Here is a 22,324-nt window from a genome sequence, read left to right as displayed (position 1 = left end):
CAAACGATGAATCCTCCAATGTACACCCACCTCCCCTAAACATACATCCACTTGGAAGATTACCAATTACTTTTCAAATGGGCTCAATGGGAGAGACTTCAGCTCTGACAATCCATTCCCTGGACACCTTTTCATGACATCCAATACCAAAAGTCTGCCTTGACAAAAATAGCAACGCTGATTTTGATTGACATTTGAGAGCACCTCTATCTCTCTTACCTCTGTCTCGACTTTGCTTTGTCTGCTCGGCAAACGGGAGGAGTCTAATGAATGTTATGTTTATTAGCTCTGACCAGCTGCAACCAAGCATAGCTCTTATTGGTTGTGGTGTAGTGGGGGGTACAATGTGTGGATGAGCCTTGGGAGACTCCCCCCACCCCCTTTCCAGAGAAACTCCCTGGCAACCAAACAGGCAGGATAAATGTGGCGCCACCATTCATAGTGTGGGAGTATTTTTTTTTTTTTTTTAGGGAACGAGATGTTGAGGCACTTGGGAATGTGCAGATATTAGCATCCCATCTGGGAGGGGTGTGCATGTGTGTGGATGTGTGAGTTCACACACATACTCCTGTTGTCACGCTGACAAACGGTAAAGCAACCATTTGGATATATTTTTCAAAGATTTGTTATTAATGATGAAAATTTGGTTAGTTTTAATACTGAGCAGTGACAAAATAGTAAAATTGCTCAGGCAAAACTTCAGTGATTTTTCATTTTCTTAGGCTGCAGTGAAAAAAGCCAATTTTTTAATTGGTCATTGGGGTAGTTATGATTTGGCTCCACCAAGTCTCCCTAGCAACAAGTTATAATAGGAGCTTAAATGTGGTTATCTTTATATAAGGGGAAAAGACAATTACAGCACAGGTGATAGTTTTCTACACAATTAACCAACTTATGTGTTAGCCCTGTTGAATTCTGCCTAGCAACAAAACCAGGAAATACCTCGACGCTTGTAAATTGTGTTTTTTGTTTTGTTGTTGTAAGAATACATCGTGTGCGTTGTGTTGTATGCTTAATTCAAACAGTATTTTTTTAGAATAATAATTCATCAGAATCATTTATCTGTATCCATCATTTTAAGAGACTTAACGTCACAACTATCCACCAAAACATCACTAAAGCCCCTTTCACATACCCCTAAACACTGTTAAAATCCCAGGATTTAAACGGCCTTGTATGTGAAAGCATTTTCCCGGGTCGACTAACATGGAGAATGTCCGAGACTTTCTCGGGACTAGGCGTATGTGAAAGCAAGCGTTAAATTCCCGGGTCACAGCACGATGGCTGAAAACGTAAATATCATGGCAGGCCGATCGTCACTTCCTCTTTTTTCACAGTAAGACGGAAAGCGGTAAACAAACATCGCAATTATCAACATAGCAAGCTGGAAATAGCTCAATTAAACTGAAAACATAACGAAATAAATCACTACTAGATCGTGGAGCCAAGGAAGTGAGTCCATCGTCCATATTTGGAAATGCGTGGTTTATTTTGTTGCCGATGTTATGGTCAGCAACTGTGGATACAAGGTTGTACCTCAATGCAAAAAACAACGGAGGGATGCGTTCAAGGGTTTATTAAATACAAACAAAAATACAAGCGATCGCGGAAAAGGGGGAATAACACAATGGGTCCTTGACAGTAGGTCGATGTGAATCAATAGTACTAACCTAAGCGGTAGACAGAGAGCCGATAAGCTCTTTCCACAGATTCTCAATTGGATTCAGGTCTGGACTTTGACTTGGCCATTCTAACACCTGGATACGTTTATTTTTTAACCATTCCATTGTAGATTTGGCTTTATGTTTTGGATCATTGCCCTGTTGGAAGATAAATCTCCGTCCCAGTCTCAGGTCTTGTGCAGATACCAACAGGTTTTCTTCCAGAATGTTCCTGTATTTGGCTGCATCCATTTTCCCGTCAATTTTAACCATCTTCCCTGTCCCTGCTGAAGAAAAGCAGGCCCAAACCATGATGCTGCCACCACCATGTTTGACAGTGGGGATGGTGTTTTCAGGGTGATGAGCTGTGTTGCTTTTACGCCAAACATATCGTTTTGCATTGTGGCCAAAAAGTTCAATTTTGGTTTCATCTGACCAGAGCACCTTCTTCCACATGTTTGGTGTGTCTCCCAGGTGGCTTGTGGCAAACTTTAAGCGAGACTTTTTATGGATATCTTTGAGAAATGGCTTTCTTCTTGCCACTCTTCCATAAAGGCCAGATTTGTGCAGTATACGACTGATTGTTGTCCTATGGACAGACTCTCCCACCTCAGCTGTAGATCTCTGCAGTTCATCCAGAGTGATCATGGGCCTCTTGGCTGCATCTCTGATCAGTTTTCTCCTTGTTTGAGAAGAAAGTTTGGAAGGACGGCCGGGTCTTGGTAGATTTGCAGTGGTCTGATGCTCCTTCCATTTCAATATGATGGCTTGCACAGTGTTCCTTGAGATGTTTAAAGCTTGGGAAATCTTTTTGTATCCAAATCCGGCTTAAAACTTCTCCACAACAGTATCTCGGACCTGCCTGGTGTGTTCCTTGGTTTTCATAATCAGATTTTCACTTAAAATCTCTCGATACACGGCCCCATTCATTCTTTCCTTTGCACAGATCAGTCGTCCTAGTCCCTTTGCAGAAAAAGCCCCAAAGCATGATGTTTCCACCCCCATGCCTCACAGTGGGTATGGTGTTCTTCGGCTGCAATTCAGTATTATTTCTCCTCCAAACACGAGAACCTGTGTTTCTACAAAAAGTTCTATTTTGGTTTCACCTGACCATAACACATTCTCCCAGTCCTCTTCTGGCTCATACAAATGCTCTCTAGCGAACCGTAGACGGGCCTGGACGTGTACTGGCTTCAGCAGGGGGACACGTCTGGCAGTGCAGGATTTGAGTCCCTGGCGGCGCATTGTGTTACTGATAGTAGCCTTTGTTACTGTGGTCCCAGCTCTCTGTAGGTCATTCACTAGGTCCCCCCATGTGGTTCTGGGATTTTTGCTCACCGTTCTTGTTATCATTTTGACAACACGGGGTGAGATCTTGCATGGAGCCCCAGATCGAAGGAGATTATCAGTGGTCTTGTATGTCTGTTTTTTTTCCACATTCTGTCTCTCATGGTTGAGGTTTACCCATGTTGACAATTACAGGCCTCTCTAATCTTTTCAAGTAGGAGAACTTGCACAATTCGTGGTTGACTAAATACTGTATATCTAACATATATATAGTAGAATCAAACTTCACAGTTGTGATTTTATAACGGCATTTAATCAGTGTATTATGAATAAGTAATAATCACAGGGGTGCAGCCCCTGTGATTATTACTTAGTGGTACCAACCCTCCCACTTCAAATGGATTGGACGTTGATCACCATCAGTGGTAATCAGTGAGTTAACATCAGCATTACTGATGACTCTTGCAGATCGGGGGTCCACGTGCTTTACCATGTAGCACATGGACACGCCCTTCCCAGGTTCACAAAGGCACGCACATGCACTGTGCTTTGGTTTTTCATTGATGAGCACTATGTGCAAACCAACCACCCACCCACCCACCCCCGCCCCCATTTCATCCCATGCCTTCCTCCGCCAATCCCCCCTTTTGTCTCATGGAAAAAGAAGTGTGGAGCAGACTGTCTCCTCCCCCCACCATCGGCACACCACTCTCTCCTCCCCCTCGCACCCCCCATCTTGTGCTTGCCTTTGTGACTGCGTACCCGAATAAAACTGACACTGGGACGCTCGCTTGGAAAAAACCTCAGTTCAAGATTCAACCCTGTTCTTTTATTATTTAAATTCTTAGGAATACAACTGGATGATAAAAGAAGAAGAGGAGGAGGATCCGGACCCACTCAGGTTGCATCACTACAGTGGAAGCACGTGAAGATTTGACTCCACATTTTGGGGACATCAGCATCCTTTTACGCCATCCTCACTAGCGTTGATCGCAAACCGGCATCACTTCAAACAGGATTTGGGTTTTCTTTTAGGGGACATGGAAATGGATTAAAGGGACAGACGGGCTGAGAGAGTCGCCAAACTGGAGCAGCACGCCAGAGCACGCCGGGGGGGAAGGGGGCGACGGGACTCGGTGAATTCACGGAGCCCGCGGGATAGAGGTGAGCATTCTTATGTGTGTGTGTGTATATTTCCATAATTGATGATCTCATTGGCAACTTGCGTGATGTCTTTCATTAGCTAACCCTCAGTGAGGGTAATTTGATTGCAATTTACTCCATATGTCATTAAAATGCCCTCCAGGTAATGATTTGGGTCAAATTGGCCCCATTATATTAGAAAATCTGTCAATATGTTGACAAAAAAAAAAACATTTAAAATCATTTTTGGGGTGTGGTATTATTTATATGTTTGGGCCAACAGTCAAATTTACTCATGGCCATTTCTTATATGTAAGAAAAGGAAACATGCATATCTAACCTAATGTTATATCTTGTTAAAAATCATTGAAGGGTAGATATTTAAAGAAGCATGCTAATTAATTACTGTATATTCATGAATGATTAAACGTAAAGTGTTTCACATTGAGTCGTGAACACAGTCTGTACTGAGTTAGTCCTGATATCAATTGCAATGGGAAATCCTTGAAGTGATGAAAGATGCAACCTGGTTCACTGACCTGTGAGCATTGTTGGTAGCTTTTTACAAGTCTGAATTGAACTAAAGCCAGCCCGGGTCCCTAAATGTCATGATGAGCACACCCGAAGAGCACGTATGCCCTCTATTGGCTTTCGGAATCTACAGGCAACAATAAGTCCGCTATTCAGCCCTGAGACCAAAACTATAAATACCTACCAAATTATATTCTGATCCGTCAACAAATAATGGAGAAGTTGTCATTTTAGTTAGCGTCCTCACCAAGAGCAACAAATTAAGATCTGGAGCCCTCCCTCCGAGTGGTCTAATAAAATCTTGATTGAGGAGTTGATGTCCCTGTAATCCTTTACTCCACATCATTAAAACTTGAGCTAATAATACACAGCTGCAATTATACCAGACCTTATGACATATAACTAATCTTTAAAAAGTGAAGATATATAATTCATCTATTGTATGAAAACATACACTGGTTCTGCCATCCTGCTGTTTTAATCTCTTCTTCAGCTTTTTGCCAGTTTTTCAATTGTGCTTTCCTAGACAAGTTTAACATTCAGAATACTATCCATCTACTTCATGCAAATATTCTGAGGTCCTGTTTCCATGCCACTGTGGGATTCAGTAGTGCATTGCTGCATGGGCGTTTTTTCTCTCTCTCTCTCTTGCTCTCTCTCTAGTGTCGGTCTCTAAAATAAAGTCACCCCCACTCATGTTGGTGGTCTTTCAGGTTGTCTGGCAAAGTGACATTCTGTGATTTTGTCCACCATACACACACACGCCCAGAAGGTTAGTCTTATCCAAAGCGTACAAACCCAACTGACATTCTCCTGTCACGTTCATGCAAAGAGCCTCAGAGTAACAAATGCTGTTTTTTGAGATAAACGAGATGCCGCTCTCCTCCAAGAAAGGCACATTGGGTAGGTGGGTGTGGGGGAGGTTTGATTGTATGTGAGTGGAGCAGGTCACTGAGATGAAACTGGGGAGGGGGCTTGGTTCCTTCTAAGCTGCTTTTCCACCACACTAGAGATCATCTATCCTTTCTCAAAGATATGTTGCTCAGTGGTCACAGTTTTTTTTAAGTAGCAGAAAAAAAGATTTGTGTTTAACCCTTCATAGGGCACTTATTGAACTCATTGGGTGCCATTGAAGACATGAGACGCCCAATCAATATTTACAGCGAGAGACAATCATTCATCAGAAGCAGCATGGTAAAATGCCACGCTAAAAAATAAGTAAAGACATCAAAATGGCTTACTTCTTCAGGGCAGGATTGTTGATCTGTAGGAGCATGGCCTCCAACAAAATGTTTACTGCATATTAGGGTGAATGGCTTTACCGTACTGGCGTTAAACTGGTCTTTTGGACGTCCGCACAAGTTAATCCATTGTTCACATTTTTTCCTTCCGAGTTTTTTGGCTTCGGGAAACCTATGAAGAAAACATTCTTCTTATGTAGACAGTCGTAATGTCTGGAGTCGTTTCTACAAGTTCCATAGCAGCAGTGTTTAATCGGCATGTTCTTTTTTGAAAGATTACCAGCAGAAAACAAGCAGTAGTAGCATTGGTTGTATGCGAGAGCACTTATATGTTGACCCCCTTCCAGTTTACGATGGTGATGTCACGCAGCCTTGCGGACTAAAAATAGCATTCGTGCAGTAGGCTATTGGACATCTACATATCGTCAGTGGCAGGCAATGAGAAAATACAAAATAATGAATAATTATAATGAATTAAATACAATATTACAATCGAGACCTGGCATCCACTCTTGTGGATATCACATTTCAGGTTGTCTAGGCCACACTTGTAAAGTCATATTGTGTATGTGTATAATATTGTGGCCAACAAGACCAAGGGCGGGGTAGCTCGCGGCACCCCCCAAATTAAAAAAAAAAAAAGTACATAGTTAATTATGATTCTGTTGTATGTATGTTGTATTGTGTGAGCAACATATGAGGTGCGGCATCCGTCTCTCTCTAAGCTGCTTCTTGCTCACGTTTTTCTAATTCTATAGTTTCCAGCAGAGTTCACCACATCTCTCACAGTTAAATTAACGTTAACTGTAGAAAACACAAACAGAAGGACACTTTTATCCAAGCAGCTTCCTACTCGGGTTTTGCAGGTTAGCAAGTTCACACAGTTTAATGTTATGTTAACTCTGATGCAGGTCGGACTTTCACTAGCAAAATTAGTGGTGTGTTTTCCACGTACACAACATTGGCGTATTTTTAAATTACTTAGAGTAGCTGTTCCGGATCAAATAAAACTTCTAATATCCCTCCTCATTGAAGGGGGCGGAGGAGGCGGCATGTTGTAGACATGTATTTCTGTCGGGGATGAGTGAGTGTGTTCGTGGGTGTGTGTGTGTCGGGGGTGGGTCAAGTCATCAGCCAATCAAACGTGCATTTGAGGTGGAAAAAAATGGACCGGCATGTTCAACTAGTGAAAAGGGGTAAATGTAAGTTTGAACATCATAAAAATAATTCACTTAATAATGGTAGGGTCAATTCTATCCTTACAACATATGGGAAGACAATCTAAATTATCTATATAACTGAACTCATTGTACCATGCATATAAGGTTGCTTACAAATTGGACAATTTCAGCATCCTAAAAACTTAGTCGTGTTATGTTCCTACCATCCCTACACAAACCTACACCCTTGAACAAGACTCAAAATGGGATGTCCACCGTTGTGGACGCCAGGTCTTTACGGGGTTCAGTTAAACTCATTCACTCCCAGCCATTTTCACCGGCGCAACCCCCTTCACTCGTTTTACTGGATTTTGACTGATTTTGCAAGGCCCACAGAAAATTTTGTTCTCTTGCTATATAAACATGAACCCACCAAAAGAAAGATTAGACTCTCTTCTTTCAGCAGGAAAAAAGTTAGGTCATACCTTTTTCCATTCTTTAGAAATCAGAAAATAGAAAATATCCTAGTTTGAGCAATTTTCCAATTTCTGATGAAAAAACAGAGAAATTGAAGCTTTTTGTGAAAGCATAAATTTCAAACATAACTTTGACTTTAACACAGCTATTTTTTGCTTTAGTTACATCCCAAACATCTGAATAATGTTTTCCTTTTACAAAATAACATAACAAGACAAATAGAGCTTTTGATAGCAAAGTAACAATTTATTTACACATAACTAACTGAGAGATGACGCTGTTGTGGCCGCGACAGCCGGGGGAAACTTTTCCCTCATCGCCATCTGTCTCTGCTCGGTGAGCAGCAAGGACTCAACGGCATCGTCCGCTGCACTGGTGGTCCCGGTCGTTCTGCTGTGTCATCCAGCGCCTGGCAACCCGGGCGTCCTCCCGGTTGCTCTGCTCGGTCGTCAAAACAGTTTAAAACAGTATCAAAAGAACTCCATTTGTTTACGCCAGCTTCAAATCTTAGAGTTCTCACCAATTCACTAGAGTGATGAGGTTTGCACATCAGGGTAAGAGTGCTATGCAGGGAGTGCTACACAAACAAGGCCTAAATAAGGTTTTTAAAAAATTCCAAAAATCAGGCTTTGCGCATCAATGCAGATATCCTTCTCCACATGCACAATGAAGTTTCAGATCAATCCATCCATTATTAAGGGAGAAATTGGCCTCGGAAAATACTACCTCCAAAATGACTCATTAAGTAATAAAATGTCATTGAATGAGTGAATGTAAGGAGAGAAAGCATTAGGAAAGTCATCTTAGAATAGCATGAACAGAAAGGAAAGTGGTGGGGAAGCCAGAGGAGGACACCGTGTGAACATGTTTGATTTTTCTGTACGTCTTTATGCTTTCTGAGGACACATGATTGCAAAATACACAACATTTCCTTGCGTTAAATCTGACATTATTCAACCACAGTTTCACACCGTTTAAATGCATCCCTAACAGTGTCCCTCTGTCCCAGCAGGTTGCGACTGGTCCCACTCCAAGATGACGTCCCCCAAAAGCAGAGCAAAGAAGAAACCCCCCAAAGATAGCATGACGCTGCTGCCGTGTTTTTACTTTGTGGAGGTACGTCCAAGCGCTCGTGCAACTGGTGACCATTTAATACTTATCTAAAGACCCTTCTGAAACTAATCCTGTCTTGAAAGCATACTTTGAAACCTGGACCATGCCTATAAACACTGTTGTGAAACACTAACACTTTACCTTACTATAAACCCCAACCTTGATTTGACAGCCTATGATCCTGATGCCCTAATATTTTTCCCTGGAACTGTATTTTGAACCCATATTCCTAGTTTGGGGCACTAAAATCTAAAATCCCTAACCTAACCTTTCCATTTCTCCCTCTTCCTGTAGATTGTCCAACTCCAAATATCTGATACCGATATCCACCCGATAATGATATATGCAGTCAGGGGCTCAACATATTATGGCTAATTGTATTGTGTTGCTGTACTGATGATAAATGTAACAACTGATAGGGTTTTCGAAATAAACGTTCTTTGAAATATAAGAAAAAAACTTCCTCTGAAGTCATGGGAAAAGTGCCTTTATTGCTCGACTATATTTATTGTTGAAATCAAAATAATGCAAACATCAGTTTATTAGATCAAGTGCAAGTGCAAAATGCTAATAACGCACTTATTCTGACCTCAGTGTGTGTGTGGGTGTACGCTAAAGAGAAGTCAGACGCTGGAGTAAAGTTGAATTGGCTTTACTGTGGTCATCTTTCACTTGACAAGAGCACTGATTGTTTTTTTTGTCTTTTGTTTTTTGATAAACTGAAAACAACAAAACATTATTTCAATAATATGAGATAAAGTCACAACTCACAAAATAAAGCAAAGTATACACCACATTTCAATTTGAATAGCGACTGGTAGTAAAACTTGCAAGCAATGAAATAACGTAACCACATTTTACCACAAATGCAAACAAAACAAAATGTACAAATCTCCAATATACTACACAACGCTCATGAACATAAAACAAAGAAGAATGCAACTTACAAGCAATGCTTGTATAAGATACAAACAACATGGCAAGAACTGCTCTTTTACACTGGCTGCAGACGGTAGCTCGTCTATTTATTTTAGGTCTCTCTATTCGCAGTGAGCTTGTGTCGACAAATGATTACGTCAGCAGAAAGTGATGGAATGTATGAAACGTAATAACACCTAATCTCCAGCAGGGGGTGAAAAAATACCAGAAACACAGGTAGGCAAGAAGTAGGACATGACAGCACTGCCATATGCATATTGGCCCAAAACCGATGTCGATGTTATCAGAGATCATTTTAAAATGCTTTTATCAGTCGATATTATTGGCTACCCGATATTATCGGAAAACTGTAGATATTGCCAAAACTCCCCAAAGTTGAAAACCAAATCCAGACTAAAATCCTATTTTAGAGTCCTAACACTAACAAATCTAATTTGGAAATGCTTACCCTGGTTTGAAACCTTACTTTGAAATGCCAACAATGGTTACGAACCCTATTTTAAAACCATAATACTTGCCTTGAAAGGACTGCAGTTTCTGAGGTTTGGGTTTATTCTAGGGGTGTCAAACGATTAAAAATTTTAATCGAGTTAATTACAGCTTAAAAATTAATTAATCGTAATTAATCGCAATTAATCGCAATTCAAACCATCTAGAAAATTGGCCATATTTTTCTGTAAATTAATGTTGGAATGGAAAGATAAGACACAAGATGGATATATACATTCAACATACGGTACATAAGTACTGTATTTGTTTATAATAACAATAAATCAACAAGATGGCATTAGCATTATTAACATTGTGTTAAAGCGGTCCATGCATAGAAAGACTTGTAGTTCTTAAAAGGTAAATGTTAGTACAAGTTATAGAAATGTTGTATTAAAACCCCTCTTAATGTTTTCGTTTTCATAAAATTAGTAAAATTTTAAATCAAAAAATAAACTAGTAGCCCGCCATTGTTGATGTCAATAATTACACAATGCTCATGGGTGCTGAAGCCTATAAAATCAGTCGCACCCAAGCGCCAGCAGAGGGCGTCAAAACTCCGAAAAACACAAGTACACATTTCACTGTGCTGTCATTTTAATCTGTTTGAGCGGGGCGTTTGTGCGTTAATTGCGTCAAATATTTTAACGTGATTAATTTAAAAAATTAATTACCGCCCGTTAACGCGGTAAATTTGACAGCCCTAGTTTATTAATAAAACATTTCAAACATCGTGTCATGTCATTTTGACACTGTGTGAGAAGCAACTGCTTATATGAGATAATAATACCCAATTGGTTTCTCTGGTTTGCGTAGCTCCCCATTGTGCTGTCATCTCTGGTGTCACTCTACTTCCTGGAGCTGACCGACGTCTTGTCCCCGGCTATGGTGGGCTTCCGCTGCTACGACCGCGACCTGTCCATGCCTTACGTGGAGACAGGTGACGAGCTCATCCCGTTGCTCATGTTGCTCAGCTTGGCCTTCGCCGGACCTGCTGCATCGGTAAACTCAGTGGATTCAGCCCAAAAATCAACCCATTTCATTTCGCTTTGAAACTCAATAACCAACAATACACAACCGATAGACAGCATCGCACTTGTTTTACTTTGACACACACTGCAGGCTTACTGAGTCAATACATGCACACAAAGTTAATCCATCAGCAGCATGGAAAGAAGCAGCAAAGTCATCTATCACCGCGATTGGAAGCGATCGCTGACATCAATAGCATTTTAGCCGCCGCTCTCCATCACACCTTGTCTAAGAATCACAGTAAATGGATGTTACATTTTTTGGGGGGTTGGCATTACCCCTCCTGTAATTTGTTTCCTGATTTTTGTCCACAGATCATGATGGGGGAAGGACTCATGTATTGTATGCAGTCCAAACTCAAAAGCTGCCCCAAAGCGGAGGGAAGCATTAATGCCGGAGGATGCAGCTTCAACTCCTTCTTGCGAAGGACGGTGCGGTTTGTGGGTGAGTTAATGAGATTTAAAATGTTTAATTTAAAAAATTCTACTTTAACGGTTTTTACTGCAGAGAAACATTTCTTTCCTGAAGTTGTTTTACTTGTTTTTAGAGTTGTCTGATAATTACTTTTTAACCTATAATCAATATCCCGACAACAATTCTAAAAATCAGATACCGATTTCAAACTGATGTACATAGGCGGAAATGGACTTTTGCGGCAAGAGGGGGCAAAACATGTTGATGACCCCGAAACGCTGTTTCAGCAACAAAATTACCATACAAGATACACTGTAAAGCAGGGGTCCCCAAACTTTTTCCTGTGAGGGCCACATAACGTTTCCCTTCTCTAATGGGGGGCCGGGGTCAGTTTGTAACAGAAAAAGTGTGACGATTGCAGGAGTGCCTAAATGTATAAATTAGGGCTGCCAAACGATTAAAATTTTTAATCGAGTTAATTACAGGTTAAAAAATAATTAATCGTAATTAATCGCAATTCAAACCATCTCTAAAATATGCCATATTTTTCTGTAAATTATTGTTGGAATGGAAAAATAAAACACAATATGGATATATACATTCAACATACGGTACATAAGTACTGTATTTGTTTATTATAACAATAAATCAACAAGATGGCATTATCATTATTAACATTCTGTAAAAGCGATCCATGGATAGAAAGACTTGTAATAATAATGATAATCATCCACTACAACTCCTTCCTGCACAGCTCTTTTAAAAAAAAACTTTATATTTTTACATTAGATATTACACTTTATATTGTTTAATATTTGTCAAATTAATAATAATCGTCATAGTTTTTAAAATATGTTTTAAATTAATACATTAATACATTAATAAAATGTTCATAGAAACAAAATTAATATAATTCAAATGAATAAATAAAGACACTCTAATTATGGTCCATCAAAAACTCTCTAAAATTGTTGTTTTGTTATTGTTTTTGATACCAATATGTTGCAAGTAAAAAAAATTAGTTGGTATTTTTATGTTTTAAAAAGAGTTATTCATTTATTATTTTTAATTTATTTTAGTTGCAGGTGTATTGTTTTCTTTTCTCTATGACAAGTGGTCTTCAAACCTTTTTAATTTAAACTTACTTCCTTGAATTGATAAAGGTAATGCATCAACTTAAATAGCACTATGTATGTACATATTTAGTATATACAGAACATACAGGATACACAGTGTATATTTGGCAGCATTAGACATGTATGATACATAAATCGATTTTACTAAAATATTTTTCGTATTCTGTGGAAATAAGAGCTATACTTGGATAAATTATTGGTGTTAATGGAGGCTCACCTAACCCATGCACTTTTGGGATACGCATAATGAACTAATTACACGTGTTAAATGAAGGGTGACCAAGTGTAAAAGAGGCGTGATCTGATAGTAGTAAATATCTGGAGGCCTACTTTCACGCTTTGGACTGGAAATTAAATGGCTACATTAATTTGTTTTTGTTTGTGTGCTCAGGTGGCAAAGTAACAGAAACTGTGTTTTTTTTTTTTCTTTGCTCTTTCATTCATCCTAAAGTCTAACGTGACCTTGACTCTCATCTCCCTCTTTTTCCTTTGTGGCGCCCAGGTGTTCACGTGTTCGGTCTCCTAGCGACGGCCCTGGTGACGGATGTCATCCAGCTGGCCACGGGCTACCACGCCCCTTTCTTCCTCACCGTCTGCCAGCCCAATTATACGGCGCCGGGTGTGGCGTGCGACAACAACGCCTACGTCACGCAAGACATCTGCGCAGGAAAAGACCTGTATGCCATCATGTCGGCAAGGTAGGATAAGAATTTCTGCCATGTTTCTGTCACTCATCTTGTTCATAGCCCACATTGTAGTTATGGTTTCCTTCACAGGGCCATCATATTTACCACCTGCCACAATTAATCAAATAATATACAACCAATCGATGATCAATGGAATCGACAGCTATTTTGATAGGTGGTGGATCTTTCACAGGCCTAATAATTGTCTAAATCCTTACTTTTATCATATACAATATATATTTACATACCTACATATTTTTCATATTTGCGATTTTGCAAAAAATGAGGGAAAATATTTAAAATCCTAGAATTTTTACATTGTTAATTATGTATTTATTTGTACTTTTACTTTTTGGTTTTATTCAAAAATAAAAGGGAAAAAACTTTTTTTTTTCATGTATTAAATAGTGAGTATTTTGATTTTTATATTTTTTTTCTTCATTTTATAAGATTTTTATATATAGGGCGGAACACACAGACAAGACTGAAAAAGCAGTTTTTGCTCTTGCACCCCTCTTTAAAAGAAACTGTTGCATTTTAAGATAAAACAACTGTTGTGTTTGATAGAACAATATGTTATATCCTCCTTATCCTTCTCGACCTCTCTGCTGCATTTGATACTGTTGATCATCACATCCTCCTTCACCGCCTCCAACACGATATAGGTATCTCTGGCACTGCCCTACAGTGGTTTAAATCATACCTCACGGGAAGGACCGAGTTTGTAGCCCTGGGGGATGCTAAATCCCGCCCTAACACTGTTGTCTGCGGAGTCCCCCAGGGCTCTGTGCTCGGTCCAACCCTCTTCACCATTTACATACTACCCCTCGGTCGTGTCGTCAGCAGGCATGGAATACAATTCCATTGCTATGCTAACGACACACAACTATATTTCAAGGTCACTCCGTCCTCCACCCCCTCCTCCTCTGTTTCTCAACTTGACTCCTGCCTGGAGGAGATAAAGGCTTGGATGAGTGAAAACTTCCTGCAGCTGAACAGTTCCAAAACAGAAGCCATTCACATTGGTACCCCTCACCAGCTCCGTTCCGCCCCCATTTCCTCAGTCTCCTTTTTCGGCCACAAATCTTCCCTCTCCCCTTCTGTGACTAATTTGGGAGTCAGGTTTGACCCCCATCTTAGCTTTAACAATCACATCAATTACATTTGCAAAACCTCCTTCTTTCACCTCCGCGATATTGCCAAACTCCGGCCATCTCTCTCCCGTCCTGCTGCAGAGAGACTCGTACATGCCTTTATCTCCTCCAGGTTGGACTATTGCAATGCACTCCTCATCGGGATCCCTGGCAAGAGCCTACAGAGGCTTCAGTATGTCCAAAACAGCGCTGCCAGGGTCCTGATGAGGGTGCGTAAACATGAGCACATCACCCCCATCCTCCGCACCCTACACTGGCTCCCTGTTCACCTCCGTATTGAATTCAAAATCCTCCTTCACACCCATCACTGTCTACACGGTGTAGCCCCCACCTACCTCACCGAACTCCTCACATCACATACTTCAGACAGAACCCGGTCAGGCCAACAGCACCGTCTACTCCCGCCCAGGACTCGGCTCAAGACTATGGGCGACAGGGCCTTTACAGCCGCTGCTCCCCGTCTGTGGAACGCCCTCCCAGACCATCTCAGAGCCCCGCAGATGGTGGATGCATTTAAAAAAGGACTAAAAACTCACCTTTTTAAAAAAGCTTATTCTAGCTAATTTTATTTGACTGTATTACTTTTATCTGATTGGTATCTGATTTTATCTGTGCTTGTGTCTGTTTTGCTTTTACTGTTTTATTCTTAGTCTTTTGCATTTTATTTATTATTTTCTTTTTTTGCCAATGTGCACTTTGAGATTTGTTTTTCAAATGTAAAGTGCGTTACAAATAAAATGCATTATTATTATTATTATTATTATTATATGCTGCGATAGCAGATTCATGGCACATGAAGCCCCCAAACTATTTTTTATTTGTCACTTTTACCCTGAAAACCCCTGTTTACAGACGCCGCGCAACCGCTTTTGTTTCAACCCAGCCATAAAACGAAGGTGAATAATTGTATTTATTATTCAAAATGTCTGTCGTTTTTAGCTTAGAATCATTCGTTGATGTCTCATATTTCGGTAAAAAAAAAACACAAACAAACAGACTATTTGAAACTTTTAAACAAATTATGTCACAATGAAAAAAATGGCGTCTGTAAAAAAGTCACGGATATCTACCTCATAACTATTGCTTAATTGTATTTTGTTTTTTTGTTACTGTCGCATTTTCTCCAATATGTTAGATGATAAATAATTGATCCAAACAAAAAAAAGTTGAAAAAAAAAAACGTTTAAAAGGGTAAATATATGAAAAACAAAATCTCAACCTCTCCATGATGTCTGCGATTTCTGCATCGCAACCCTTGTTATATTACCATGATTCACCCTTAAGATCCCCAAAAAATCCAGCTCTGGCCATTCACAGCTGTGTCTTGACACTCAGTGATACATGCTACATGGAGTTTTTGGATCGAAACAAAGTAAGCACGCGATAATATCTTATTAAAGTCATGGCGTCTGTCATTCTGTTCTCGCGTGCTCTCACCTCCAGATAGGGTTTTGCTGTTTAAAAAATATTTTTTTCAAAAAGAAATGCCCTCCTGCTCAAAATTTTTCTTCCCCCAGTAAATTGAGATTTTAAGCTTTCCAATGATGTATCACACATGCATATCGGACAATTTTGAAAGTTGGCTAAATTGGGGGTCTTAGAGCGGAACTTCATGTCACCTGAGTGTTTTCCGCCATATGTTCTTTGTTTTCTGGTTTCCTCAGTCTATTTTTTGAAGACTACAGAAAAGTTATTTAGGTTTAATTTTAGCGAGAAACACGAGGCCACACAAAATGTTGTGACAAGCCGAAACTGGGGCCTTAACTTTGACAGTAGTCATGGAAATTACAAACAGGTACAGTATATGCATATTGGTAAAGTACCAATACACTTGTACAATTGCTTCATTTTATCGGTGAAATGTTCGTGGTGATGAGTTCAATGCATGTTCCAATACTTATTATTTCACTACCACTACTTACACTGCTGGCCAAAAGTATTGGGGCCCTTGCAATTCTGTCAGATAATGTTCAATTTCTCCCAGAAAATGCTTTGGTAGTAATATCTTCATTTATTTTGCCTGCAATGAATAAACACAAAAGAGATTGGGCAAAAAATGAAATCATGATCATTTTACACAAAACTCCAAAAATGGGCCAGACAAAAGTATTGGCAACCTTTTGAAAAATCATGTGATGATTCTCTAATTTGTGTAATTAACAGAACCTGTTACTTACATGTAGCACATAACAGGTGGTGGCAATTACTAAATCACACTTTTAGCCGGTTAAAATGGATTAAAGTTGAATCAACCTCTGTCCGGTGTCCTTGTGTGTACCACATTGAGCATGGAGAAAAGAAAGAAGACCAAACACTGTCTGAGGACTTGAGAAGCAAAATTGTGAGGAAACATGGGCAATCTCAAGGCTACAAGTCCATCTCCAAAGAGCTGAATGTTACTGTGTCTACCGTGTGCAGTGTTATCAATAAGTGTAAAGCCGATGGCACTGTGGCCAACCTCCCTAGATGTGGACGGAAAAGAAAAATTGACAAGGGATTTCAACGAATGATTGTGCGGATGGTGAATAAAGAACCTCGACTAACATCCAAACAAGTTCAAGCTGTCCTGCAGTCAGTCCAAGGGTACAACAATGTCAACCCGTGGTATTTGTCGGCGTCTGAATGAAAAGGGACTTTATGGTAGGATTCCCAGGAAGACCCCACTTCTGAACCAGAGACATAACAAAGCCAGGTTGGAGTTTACCTAAACTTACCTGAGAAAGCCAAAAACATTTTGGAAGAATGTAGAGGTGTGCAAAATTTCCGATTCTTAGATTATTCGCGATTCGGCCGTGGAAGATTCGAGAACGATTCACAAACATCTAAATTCCGATTATTGAAATATGCCAAGTAAAGCGAAAGTACAACACACTCAGCGCGCCGCGCGGTCTTCGGCACAATGAAGAACTGAGCGAGAGTAGCTAAACATCATGCTTCTCATTACCCGGCCCCTCGGGTAATGCCAATGCTCAACTCACGGCTCTAGCTCAACTCATGCCACAAGATAAAAAACACAACAACATACCTGACTGCTGCCGAAAAGCTGCTACAAAAGTACATCCGCAAAATGTTACGGTAGATATCATTTATATAGGACTAGATGCATTATAGATTCGATAGCGTTAGCAGCACATCTACAAAAAGCTAGATGCGGGCGTTAGTAAACGGCCGCCATCTTAAAGCAGTACACTTTCCTGCAAGGCTGTTGTAGCGAACCTTCCAAGCGAACCTAATTAACTTTTTATCTAAAATACTCCCAAATCGGTAAAATATTGACTTGAATCTATCTTTAAAATAGTTTTAAAACGTTCACATGCCGAAAGTAGACAAAAGGGAAATTATGGAATAACGGGAGCAATTTTAACAACTTTAACGGTTGATTCACCACATTAAATTAATTGAATGTAGTTTAAAGCTGCTGATACAGAATGGGGACTGGAGTTTTTTATTTACTGTTATTTTTGTATATTTGTTTACTGCTATATGTTAACTTGATACTGAAATAGTAGTTTGGTTTAGCCTGAGAGTATTTTTGAACAATTTTGGAACTAATGCACAAAACATTTAAAAAAAAAAAAAAAAAAAAAGGAGGGGGGTGCATCAATAATCGTTTTATAATCGAATCGGAGCCTCTGAATCGTAATCGTAATCGAATCGTTAGGTGCCCAAAGATTCCCAGCTCTAGAAGAATGTTCTATGGTCAGATGAGACAAAAGTAGAGCTTTTGGGGAAAATGCATCAACATAGAGTTTACAGGAAAAAAAACGAGGCCTTCAAAGAAAATAAACACCGTCCCCACAGTCAAACATGGCAGAGATTCCCTAACGTTTTGGGGTTCAAACGGTCCTCACGGTCCCCAAAGTCAAATATAGCGGCGGTTGATGTTTTGGGTTGATTTGCTGCCTCTGGCACTGGACTGCTTGACCGTGTGCATGGCATGATGAAGTCTGAAGACTACCAACAATTTTTGCAGCATAATGTAGGGCCCAGTGTGAGAAAGCTGGGTCTCCCTCAGAGGTCATGGGTCTTTCAATAGGACAATGACCCAAAGCACACTTCAAAAAGCACTGGAAAATGGTTTGAGAAGAAGCACTGGAGAATTCTAAAGTGACCAGCAATGAGTCCAGACCTGAATTCCATAGAACACCTGTGGAGAGATCTGAAAATGGTAGTTTGGAGAAGGCACCCTTCAAATCTCAGAGACCTGGAGCAGTTAGCCAAAGAAGAATGGTCTAAAATTCCAGCAGCGCATTGTAAGAAACTCATTGATGGATACCGGATGCGGTTGGTCCCAGTGATTTCGTCTAAAGGTTGTGCTTCCAAGTGTTAGGCTGAGTGTGCCAAACTTTTGTCCAGCACATTTTTGCAGTTTTGTGTAAAATGCATAAGTGGATTTTATGGGGGGTCAGGGGGGACAGGCCCCCCCCCCCCCGGTGTCTGAAAATTGTCACTGCATGTAATTGACTTTCCTATGTATATAAAAGTTGAAAAGCAATAAAACTGCAACAAAAATGAATGAAATGAACAAAAAAATATATTTTTATGATGGGTGAAAATTTGTTTTTGAGCACCTTAGACGGCCATTTGCTTTGCATATAATTAATTATTTTTTTTGGGGGGGGGGATATTTTAAAAAATGATTTTTTTTCTTTGATCGATTTTTTTTTTTTTTTTTTTTTTTTGATTGAAGTGATTTTCTTTTTTAAAATGTGCATTTTTTGAAGCAATTATTTTTTAACTGAATAATAAAAACAAAAATGTCCTAGCCAAAATGCGGCCCAAAAACAAATCAACATTACTTCAATCAAAAAAGTTGCTTCAATCAAAAAAGACTTGACTTCAATTTTAAAAAAGCAAAGAAAAATAGCTTTCACGTGCAGTTTTTGGGGGGAGTTTTTTGAGTTTTAAATTTATTTTTGCATTCAAACACATTTTTTTATTTAATTGAAGCGACATTTTTTGGGGTTGAATAATAAAGACACAAATCTACCTCCATATGGCTCCGCCCAGGGGATACAATTTTTGACTGGGGTAACTACATTGGCACAACACCGGCGGGCGTACCATATTCAATGGATGACAATCTTGGCGAAATGTATTGCTTAAGCAGCCTGATTTAGAATTCCCCTCAAGAATGATGGAAAACAAAAAACGCTCATTGTCAACTTATTATTTATTCTTTATTCTTGTAAGTTAATTTTATTGCTGACACTGTGTTTCGGGGTCATTAACATGTTGTCCCCCCCCCTGCCCCAAAAGTCAAATTCCGCCTTTGGTAAAATGATAATGATTTAGTTGTTTTTTTTTCATTCTCCTTTGTGTTTTTTCATTGCAAGCAAAATAAATGAAACTATTATTCCCAAAGCATTTGTAGTTGCAATCATTTTCTGGGAGAAATTGAGCAGTATCTGACAGAATTGCAGGGGTGCCAATACTTTTGGCCAGCAGTCACCAGTTAACTCAATACTTACAGTGCATATTATTCCAATATCTGCAGTATATATGGTTTTAGTAAAATCCCTACATAATAATCCTATACATACATGTTAGCTTAATATTTACAATACATATTAGTGCAAAACCTACATAATTCTCATTGTAAGAGGACGGAAAAGCAAATGTGTATTTCAAGAAAGAAGATTACTACTAATGCGATGGATAGCGGCCTAATCCTACTCCAAATGATATTCCGCGCCTACGACAATGCTAATGACACCTTCCACTTGTGTTGTACAACCTGACTTTTTATTTATTATTGTTCAGCTCTCTTTTTGTCCTCATTTCCAGGAAAACATTCCCATCCCAGCATGCAACACTCTCCGGCTTTGCTGCCGTCTACATTTCCGTAAGCTTGCTTTTCTTGTTTTCTTCCACAGAACAGAACATGGATAACATAAATGTCATCCTGCTGGTTTTGCATGTGTCTTCTGTCTTGCAAAACTGCTGAATAAGCTTCTTCAAGTTTCTGCTAAATTGGCATTCTTTCAGTCAGTAACAGTAACCATTTGCATTTCGGTACACATTTACAAAATTTAAATGCGATTCACAGTATGTCTACTGTAAAAATGATTCTCTTTTAATTGTATTATTAAATTGGTTTCTATATATATTCTAAAAACATTCAGATATTGACGAATCGTTTTTGCAATATACCACATTTTGACTTAAGTGCAGATATGATTTTTCATTTTGTTTTTTGTTGCTGAGTTATCTATTCCAATATTTGTCTTGTTAAATTGTAAGCAAACACACATTAAAAAAAAAAAAAAACTTAGAAAACATGACTTAAATGTTTGACCTTAATTACTTATTCATGTGTTATAATCATTTGCAATGTTTTTTCGAATATTTAATTTTTTATATGCATTACTCCGTTTTGAATAATTTAATTATTTATATTTCTGTTGTATTTTTTACTTATTCTTATTTAGTTTTGACTTTTTTGACTTTGAGGATGGAACAAAAAAAATCACATTTATGTTTTTGTAATTTTTGACTATATTCATCGTAATTTTACTTACTGTAAATTCTTTCATTGATATTTTTTACCCATTTTGCTATATTATGCATTTTAATTTGAATATATTTTATTAATTTGCTTTTATCTCATTTTATTCATGATAAATTCATATACTCTTTTATCATTTGGATTTCCATTCACTTTTTTAACCATTACAGAGATATTAATGCAATTATTTGTAAAGTATTTGTAATTTCTCATTCAATGTTTTTTAGATATTTTCCGCCCTTTTTACTGTATTTTGTGTATGCTTAGTTATGTTATCTTTATTAATACAGTGGTACCTCTACATACGAAGTTAATTCGTTCCAGGACCTTGTTTGTAAGTCGAAATTGTCATATGTTGAGCAGGATTTTCCCATAAGAATACATTATAATTCCATTAATTCGTTCCACAGCCTGAAAACCTACACTAAATCCTTAATAAATACCGCTGTTACTATCACAAATAGCAATTGCAAAAAGCAAAACAAATACATTATGAATAAAAATCGGAATAATAATAGTAATAATAATAATAATAATAATACCAGTAATAATCTAACAAATTGGGTTTTAATGTGGCAGTCGTATTTTGTGTGGTGTACCTGAACGCACCACGGGGCTGACGGCAGAGTGAGAGAGTCCAGTTGAGGTAGTATTCTTTTCACTTTTAACGTCCTATTGTTGCAGGCTGTTGGCGTGGTTTTGTTCTGAAATAAATGACTAAAAACCTGACGAAGGTGGCGATCTCTTTGGAGATGGTTGTCACCTTTACTTATAAAGACTAGCAAACGGAGGTCGGAGGAGTATTGTCAAGCTACGGTGGGCGAGAGGCGAAATGCAAAGTCCAAACACTTTGCAAATAGAAAAAAACACGAACCCAAATTGCAAACGCTTTGCAAAAGAAAAAAGCACGAATGCAAGCTGCCACAACACGATCCCCAATTCCTAAAGCGCGATTACAAATTGGCAAAAGCACAAACCCCAATTGCCACAACACGACAGCAAATGGCTCGTAGCACGAATGCAAATTGTCACAACACGATTCCCAATTCCTAAAGCGCGATTGCAAATTGACAAAAGCACGAACCCCAATTGCCACAACACGACAGCAAATGGCTCGCAGCACGGATGCAAACTGCCACAACACGATCCCCAATTCCTAAACCGCGATTGCAAATTGGCAAAAGCCCGAATCCCAACTGCCACAACACGACAGCAAATAGCTCGTAGCACAACAGCAAACGGCTCACAGCACAGCAGCAAAATCACGCAACACAACGGCAAGAGGATGACCCGGAAGTTAAAAAAAAAAAAAAAAAAAGGACGACACTTTATACACTTTAAATGTGCTTTGTG

The 22,324-nt window shown here is 39.1% G+C and overlaps 1 protein-coding gene across 3 annotated transcripts in view; it reads left to right on the top strand.

Annotated features, from left to right (window-relative positions):
* The first annotated feature begins 3,608 nt into the window (after positions 1–3,608).
* The window catches only part of plppr3a (phospholipid phosphatase related 3a), a 32,184-nt gene continuing 13,468 nt past the window's right edge, over positions 3,609–22,324 (top strand). The window contains exons 1-6 of one of the 3 annotated variants that reach the window (XM_057860231.1): positions 3,609–4,112; positions 8,510–8,616; positions 10,858–11,043; positions 11,388–11,517; positions 13,126–13,321; positions 20,251–20,308. In XM_057860231.1, coding sequence (XP_057716214.1) covers positions 8,536–8,616; positions 10,858–11,043; positions 11,388–11,517; positions 13,126–13,321; positions 20,251–20,308 — 651 coding nt within the window. In that variant the 5' untranslated portion in view covers positions 3,609–4,112; positions 8,510–8,535. Of the gene's footprint in view, positions 4,113–8,509; positions 8,617–10,857; positions 11,044–11,387; positions 11,518–13,125; positions 13,322–20,250; positions 20,309–22,324 lie in introns of those variants that run through there. The other 2 variants (XM_057860230.1, XM_057860232.1) reach the window with 2 other exon arrangements.

The sequence above is a fragment of the Corythoichthys intestinalis genome, chromosome 15, assembly GCF_030265065.1.
Source record: "Corythoichthys intestinalis isolate RoL2023-P3 chromosome 15, ASM3026506v1, whole genome shotgun sequence".
In the NCBI taxonomy this organism is placed as follows: Eukaryota; Metazoa; Chordata; class Actinopteri; order Syngnathiformes; family Syngnathidae; genus Corythoichthys; species Corythoichthys intestinalis.
The sequence above is the reverse complement of the archived record's forward strand: the minus strand, read 5'-3'. Positions and strand labels throughout refer to the sequence as shown.